The 8,334-nt window shown below is 43.5% G+C and overlaps 1 protein-coding gene across 4 annotated transcripts; it reads left to right on the plus strand.

Annotated features, from left to right (window-relative positions):
* The first annotated feature begins 2,103 nt into the window (after window positions 1-2,103).
* prr35 (proline rich 35) lies at window positions 2,104-6,833 on the plus strand. 4 transcript variants are annotated; one of them, XM_058061885.1, is made up of 4 exons: window positions 2,104-2,248; window positions 2,885-2,939; window positions 4,340-5,787; window positions 5,855-6,833. In XM_058061885.1, the coding sequence occupies exons 3-4, from the start codon at window positions 4,451-4,453 to the stop codon at window positions 6,615-6,617; spliced, it is 2,100 nt and encodes a 699-aa protein (XP_057917868.1). In that variant the 5' UTR covers window positions 2,104-2,248; window positions 2,885-2,939; window positions 4,340-4,450; the 3' UTR covers window positions 6,618-6,833. The 4 variants fall into 4 exon arrangements, with proteins under 4 accessions (XP_057917868.1, XP_057917869.1, XP_057917870.1 ...); XM_058061886.1 differs by having other exon boundaries at window positions 2,890-2,939; XM_058061887.1 differs by lacking the exon at window positions 2,885-2,939.
* Window positions 6,834-8,334: the final 1,501 nt, after the last annotated feature.

Consider the following 8,334-nt stretch of genomic DNA (forward strand, 5'->3'; position numbering starts at 1 on the left):
TCAATTTAATATATGGTAATATACCTATATATCCTCTCCACTTTGTAAGTAGTTTGACTTTATTTTAGATCTGTATACTATTATTACTATTATATATTATATACTATTATATATACTATTATACTACTATTCACTATGTAGTGCCTATAAAACACCCCATGTTCAATTTTTGTTGTGTCAGTGAGTAGTTTTACTTTATTTTAGTTTTATTTAATTTTATTACGTGTGATAACTATATATTGTGCAATACCTATGTGACAGCCTCCCTCTGCAAGCACCTTCCTTTTCCCTCTCCATGATGCGGCTGTGTGTAGTTTTACTTTACTTTAGTTTTAGAAGTGGTTCATTTCCCCTTTATACGGGAAATGTTGTTGCCATCCAAAGTGCAGTGTATGATGTCAACATGTCTGTTCATTTTACACCATCTCATTAGATTTAAATGTTCCGCAGGTCCAGTTGGATTTATCCAACTCCGGGATGAAGTGCATGACTGAAAATCCTGGCAAACAGAAAGCAGGGAATAGCTTGAGGTATTGCTCTCCTTCTGGAAGGGGTAAGGGGCTGGGGGGGTATGGCTGCGGTGAATAATTGATATTGGCTGAGAGCGATATGAGTTTAGTTAATGTGCCCGGCAGCGCACGCTCAGAGAGGAGCTGTTAGCTATTCCACCTCAGGCTTCAGACTCAGAAAGTGGAATAAGAGGACCACTCCATCTCAAGTTGGAACATACTTTTCTATTCTAAACAAATCTTCTTTAGTCGTGCAGCAGAATGTGTGTGTGTGTGTGTGTGTGTGTGTGTGTGTGTTTGGATGCATGGGCACAGCTGGTTCTGCCTGGTGGGTGTGTTGTTGGAGCCCCCCAGTTCCTTTCTCAGAGCAGTAATGGAGTGCTGCTGTCAGCCTCCACAGATGCCGCCCCATAAGGACCCTGAGCTCCTCCTCAATACTTGACTCAGCCTCACCTCTTTTCCACAGCATCAGACGAGACTTAAAACAGGACTTAACATCGAAATCATACCATCTCTCCACCGCCTTCGCCGTGCACAAGCACCGTGTTTGTCAAATGTCATGGTCTGTGCGCCGTTGGAAGTCAGGGGCCCTTCACGAGCCATCGGGCCGGCTGTCGTACTGAGGCGGCCAAATGGGGACTGACAGGCCACTCCATAGAGCCTAACCATCTGTAGCAAATGTGACAGCGGGGGAAAGAGGATGTCTGGTCAATCAGAAGGAAAAGGAAAGACAGGAGCGCTCAGTGACATGGAGGAGGGAGAGAAGATACTCTTCCACTCAAACACATGGAAGTCACTTTCTTAAGTCCTCCTGGACTTAGTAAAAAGCGTCTTATTCTTTTCATTGCAATACAATATCATTGATTTTTGATATTTTTGGATACATTCTCCTTCTCGTCTTCATATTATGTCCGTCCTTTTTGGACGCATTTCCCGTCTCAGTGAGTTCAACGTTTAAAAGCTCTTCAGGATGTGCCATTCATGTTGGCTGTGTTACATGAATATATGTGGATATTCATTTTTGAAACATTTTAGAATTCCTTCAATTCCTTCCTCAGGAACAAAACTGTTCCATTGAAAACCAGGGGCAATACCAAGACCATTAACTTAAAATACTCAATTAGTGTAAAAAAAATTAGTATATAATAATCTTATGGGTAGCTGATGTTTTTTGTCATTCTTTTGTCAAATGAGTTTGGTTATTAGAAGAACTTCCTTAGGTTACTTAAAAAGAAAGATGCATTAGTAATATTAGTACTAATATATTACAGTACACAGTGGACAAAATCTACTTTGACTGTTGAATCTTCATATTAAAACAAGAAAATGATTATTAAAAACTTTTGACTGATTTATAATGTGTAGGAAACTGTCTGAGTTTTGGTAAGAAAACACGCATTAGGACGCCATCACTACTCTAACCTTTAAGTTGCATCCTGGCTGCAAGGTAGAGACCACATTTGACAATCCAAAGTAAAGGTGGTGGTAAAGGGGTCTGGGGGAGGGGGTGTTGGCTGACTGTATTGTAGTGCCTGAGGGCAATGCTCCCAGTCAATATATATATGTGCACACTCCCTCCTGTGCTCCCATTTGAGCGGGACGAAGAGGCGCACAGGAGGAGTGACAGGCACCCAGCCGCACCAGGATAGAACTACTCCTACCATTACTACCACTACCACCATTACTACCACTACCACTACCACCACAGGAGAGAGACGGACACTTCACCAGGCCGACAGGTAAACATGCAGCAATGTGTTTATTTATTTCTAATTATAACAGCAATAAAGAATTAGGACCAAAGTGGTACTGCATGGACTAAGAAAAGTACATTCTCGTGGCTTTGTGGCTTAGAAAACATTAAAAATGCATTTTTACTATTTGCACTGAAATATGAACATTTTTTTATTAATCGAATGCATTTAATGATTATATGGTTGAATTTTTCTATACATAATATTTGCGTATGTATGTGAAGGCACGTTTAGGTAAGGTACGGATGAAAATGCATGATAAGAATGGGGTAAAATTACAGAGATCTGAAATAAATTATGAATTAAAAGGCATAAATGTATATATATTGTTTTATTATATTATAAATGTATATATATATACACACATTATATATATATATATATATATACATATATATACATACATATATATATACATTATATATATATATACATTTATTATACATTTATTATACATTTATTGTATATATTGTATATTTAATATAAATATAAATATTGTATATTTAATATAAATAATTGTGTAATTCATTCACTCCAAAAAATATTTATATCCAATCAAATATTTTTTACTTGTGATCATTTACAAAAAAAGTGTAATTTTTTTTTTTTTTTTTTTCCCAGGACAGGACTTAGAGGGAGACAAACAGCTCATCATCGCTGAAATCATAATTGAATGGTATTTTTACATTATTTATTACAATTTTAAGATACCCCCCCCCCAATAATATGGCATCAGTGTGTGTGTTGCTGATGCATGTCGATACAGTGGTGACCCTCCTTAATCGTAACAATATGTTCAAGTGGTTCAGCTTGTTGGATCAGCTGTAAAAGCCCAAAACAAGACCGCAGGCTTCGGATACAAACGGGATGGGGCGAGGGGGGCAGTGGTGCACCGTCAGTGGCCAGAAGAGGTGTATGGAGGGGAGAAAATGAACAGTTAAAAAAAAAGATTTGTATTGATTGGCTGGTAGCAGCAGCTGTTAGGCTCCATTATGAGAGTCAGAGCCCCGAGGCGGACAAGAGAGTCGATGGAATGGTCGTCAGGGACAGTTTGGGGGGGGGGGGGGGGGGGATTTAGCAGCGTTTGAAACAATTTCAAAAAGATCATATTTACTTACCTTCAGTATATTTCAGTCTTTTTTTTTTTTTATCTTGGCTTAAGGATAAAGAGAAAAACGCCCGAAAGGAGCTCCTCACATCTTCATTGACCGCAGGCTCTAAAGTGGAAGAACAAACTTGACTTTGTTCTTCATTAAATGAAATTCACGCCTGCAATGGCTTCTTTACAAACTTCCTAAGTACGACCCAGAACAGGGGAGCTCTTGAACTTATGCACCATGTCCTGACCCAGATCCCAGTCATGGCACTAATGATGCCCCCCAGGCATGACGCCAGGCCCTCATTAGGCCTTATAAACCCCCCAACACCACATCTATTCCTTACCATGTCATGCCTGCTAGCCGGACTACAAGGGGCTGGTCTATATCGCCCCCCCTTTCCCCTGCACAGGTGCACAGCTCCTGGCCCGTCTGCCCCCGAGCCCAGAACCTCCCAGGGCCTGGTACTCTCTGTTGGGACTAATGATGGGTGGCAGGTACAGTGGGAACCTCAAGCTGGGTTTGTGGTAGGACCACTTTGATATTTGTTTCATTCATTTTCTACCACTTATCCTCACGAGGGTCGCGGGGGTGCTGGAGCCTATCCCAGCTGTCTTGGGGCGAGAGGCGGGGTACACCCTGGACTGGTGGCCAGCCAATCACAGGGCACATATAGACAAACAACCATTCACACTCACATTCATACCTATGGACAATTTGGAGTGGCCAATTAACCTAGCATGTTTTTGGAATGTGTAGTTTCCTGTTTTTATTTTTATCAATTAAGGAAATTTCAGGCCTGTATTACTCCTAATATGCTAATATGCTAACATGCTATATTTTTGAAAAATACTCGTAAGAGTTCTACATGCGCCTTCGTAATGTTTTTATGTCATTTTATGTCAAAAATATTCCCTGGGGGGCCAGTTCAAACCAAACCAAAGAGTTTTCAAATGAAAATCATTTTGTTTGTCCACAGGTTTGGTGCCAAGAAAATGCGTCCTCCCATCAGCAAATACACTGAAAGCTGACTCCCAACATCCAAACATCAGTACCCTAAGCCACCATCACACAGTCTTGTCAATCAATCATGTCCAAAGACGATGCTTGCAAAGTGACGTCTGCCAGCAAACACAAGGAGCGTAAGCCCAAAAAGCCCCATTATATCCCTCGGCCATGGGGCAAGCCCTACAACTACAAGTGTTTCCAGTGCCCCTTCACCTGCATGGAGAAGTCCCACCTGTACAACCACATGAAGTACAGCCTCTGCAAGAACTCCCTGTCCCTGCTCATCGAGTCTGACTGGCCCTATAAGAAGGGCAACATCCTGCATCCGGACCAGCTGAGACCCTTCCAACAGGGCCTCCACGCTGCTGGGAAAGATGCACAAGAGCAGGTAACACGGACGGAGGAGAGGCAGCAGAGGCACGTGGAGGAAGAAGGTGAGGATCGGATCACCAGGGGACAAGAGGAGGAGGAGGAGGGCGTGGAGGTGACGCCGTCGGTCAAAGAGACGTCCACTAGAGTGGACGCCGCAGAGAGCAGAATGAAAAGCAAAGCAGATTCAGAGTTGCTGATGTCCGACATGCTCTCCCTGGAGGAGCAGCTCCTGCGAGCTCGCTCCGTGGAGGTGGAGGCACACTTGAAGCACTACAAGCTTACAAAGGCGTGCATGACGGCTCCAGGGCTGATCTCGGACCAGTGGCGCCTGCTGACCTCCTCCACCAAGACCAAAGCTGAAGGCGCTCAGAGTCGTGTCAGCAGTTCAATCCCGTGTTACCCTCCTCCTCCAAACCTGGTGGACTACCAGGACCCAGCGGGGCTCAACCTCTCAGTGCTCGGGGTGGGCTACCCCATCAGTTCCAGCCTTTTCTCCTACATAAACTCAGCGCTTCCCGCCACAAGCGTCGCCACTCAGACTCACGCACAGCTCGCTCAGCTCCCCTTCCTGGCGTCAGCTGCTCAGCTGATTCACCCGGCCTCCAGCGGCCACTCGGATGGAACTCTCCTCCCCCCGAGGCTCTACTACCCGTTCCTGTGTGAGCACAGCTTCGGAGCGGCCTCCAGTCAGAGTGACGCTACCAAAGTACCCAAAACCTCCACTTTAGATACATTTTCCTTGCCTGGCTTCCAGCCCAAAGCTAATCTGTGGAAAGTGCCTGCTTTGAGGCCCGGGGTCACCACCATCTCCCCTGGTGGCCGGATGTCCCCCCAGGGGGGTTCCCCAGACCTGCAGGCCTACAGGTTGGGCGATAAAGTGGACGGTAAACCAGGCTTGAGCCTCAAAAGGACAGCAGCCCCCTTAATGAATCACGAGGCCCCCATGGAGAAGAAACCAAGTCTGGGCTTCCCTTTGGACCTTCTGAAGAACATCCAGACAGCTTCTACACTAGGTGTGGCACCAGAGAAACTTCTTCTCCATGGCAGGTAAGATCTCCTTTCATTCTATAAAGAGGTAGGTGCAGAAGGAACCTGAACTTTCTTCCCTCTTTAGTTCACAGACAAGATCATCAGAACCTTCATACACGGATCATCTTAGCAGTCCAAGAAGCGAAGCATTCTCTCGTACTACTTCTGGGGGCTTCAGCAGCCAGAACCCAACAACAGCCCATCCAATCAGGGATGGGGCCTCTGAATCTGTGGCCGTCCTCCTTAGTGACCTCTCCAAGGCACTACAGGAGTACAAGGAGGCAGAGCGCAAAATCTCCAACCTGGAGAAGGAGGAGCTTCCCGTGCAGCAACACCTTTGGGAGCATTTGACTAAAATCCGCAATGAGCTCTCACACATCCACGTAGCGCTGGAGCGCACGGCGCGCCAGAGTGATGGGCCTCTGGATCTTTCCTTCAAAAGAGGAGAGCAGGGTGTGGGACTTAAGGACAACACCACAGAAACTGAGGAGGAGGAGGAGGAGGACGGGAAGGAAGACGAGGAGGAGGAGAGGAAGGCCATGATGCTGGAGACCCGTAAGCAGTCATTAGAGATGCTCATTAAGATGAGCAACGCAGGAGCATCAGTGATGAACACAGAGATCCTCGCTCAGGGTGCCCTCGGCATCAGGCACAGTCCAGCCGAGGCCTTGTGGCCCAACAGAACCACAAAGTGTGAGGCGGACTCCAGCGTACTGCTCTGCCCTGATGGCAGGTCTGTCATGTTTGCTGACATCCCCTCCTCCTCCAAAGTGGCCAAAAGACCTCCATCCATACAGCGAGTGGAAGGGCAGTGCGCCCCCAGCCCTTTGACAGCTACTGAGAATTAAAAGACTTCTTTTGCGTTTTCTCATAAAAACGTCAGCACCTTTTCCAAAAAGAGAATGATCTCACATGTGCACTATGAATATCCATTGTCACCACTTTCATTGGAAAACTTCAACTTGACAATCTGGATATCAAATCAATGTATACTGTTTGAAAGTGTAAATGCTTTTATAAAGATGTTTGTCTTGGATGTACTGGAAAATAAACTGTATTATACACACTGGATTTCTTCAAACCAGAACATTTTGTCATAAAAGCAAAATAAGATGTAAAACTTTCTACTTACACATATATACATACATATACTACGTATATGCATAAAATTGCATACATACAATACATACGTACGTATACGCATACATACATACGTACGTATACACATACATACATACATACGTACATATACACGTACGTACGTATACACATACATACATACGTACATATACACGTTCGTACATATACACATACACATATGTATATATACACGTACATATGTGTATATATACACACATACATACATATGTGTATATATACACACATACATACATATACATACATACGTACATATACACGTTCGTACATATACACAAACACATATGTATATATACACGTACATATGTGTATATATACACACATACATACATATACACGTACATATGTGTATATATACACACATACATACATATACACGTACATATGTGTATATATATATACATATATATATATATATATATATATATATATACACACACATACGTACATATACACATACATGTGTGTGTATATATATATACACTCATATGTACAGTGAAGAAAATAAGTATTTGAACACCCTGCTATTTTGCTATTTCTCCCACTTAGAAATCATGGAGGGGTCTGAAATTTTCATCGTAGGTGCATGTCCACTGTGAGAGAGATAAACTAAAAAGAAAAATCCAGAAATCACAATGCATGATTTTTTAACAATTTATTTGTGTGATACAGCTGCAAATAAGTATTTGAACACCTGTGTATCATCTAGAATTCTGACCCTGAAAGACCTGTTAGTCTGCCCATTAGAAGTCCACCTGCACTCCATGTATCATCCTGAATCAGATGCACCTGTTTGAGGTCGTTAGCTGCATAAAGACACCTGTCCACCCCATACAATCAGTAAGACTTTAACTTGTAACATGGCGAAGACCAAAGAGCTGTCCAAAGACACCAGAGACAAAATTGTACACCTCCACAAGGCTGGAAAGGGCTACGGAGCAATTACCAAGCAGCTTGGTGAAAAAAGGTCCACTGTTGGAGCTATCATTAGAAAATGGAAGAAGCTAAACATGACGGTCAATCTCAATCGGAGTGGAGCCCCATGCAAGATATCACCTCGTGGGGTCTCAATGATTCTAAGAAAGGTGAGGAATCAGCCCAGAACTACATGACAGGACTTGGTCAATGACCTGAAAAGAGCTGGGACCACCGTTTCCAAGGTTACTGTAGGTAATCCACTAAGACGTCATGATGTGAAATCATGCATGGCACGAAAGGTTCCCCTGCTTAAACCAGCACATGTCAAGGCCCGTCTTAAGTTTGCATATGACCATTTGGATGATACAGAGGAGTCATGGGAGAAAGTTTTATGGTCAGATGAGACCAAAATAGAACTTTTTGGTCATAATTCCAATAAGCGTGTTTGGAGGAAGAAGAATGAAGAGTACAATCCGAAGAACACCATCC

This window comes from Doryrhamphus excisus, chromosome 22, assembly GCF_030265055.1.
Source record: "Doryrhamphus excisus isolate RoL2022-K1 chromosome 22, RoL_Dexc_1.0, whole genome shotgun sequence".
NCBI lineage: Eukaryota > Metazoa > Chordata > Actinopteri > Syngnathiformes > Syngnathidae > Doryrhamphus > Doryrhamphus excisus.

Bases quoted from the DNA above. Each gene is read 5' to 3' on its own strand.
- prr35 (XM_058061885.1), top strand. From the start codon at position 4,451: ATGTCCAAAGACGATGCTTGCAAAGTGACGTCTGCCAGCAAACACAAG. The intron at 5,788-5,854 runs GTAAGATCTCCT...TTCCCTCTTTAG, and splicing joins AAACTTCTTCTCCATGGCAG to TTCACAGACAAGATCATCAG.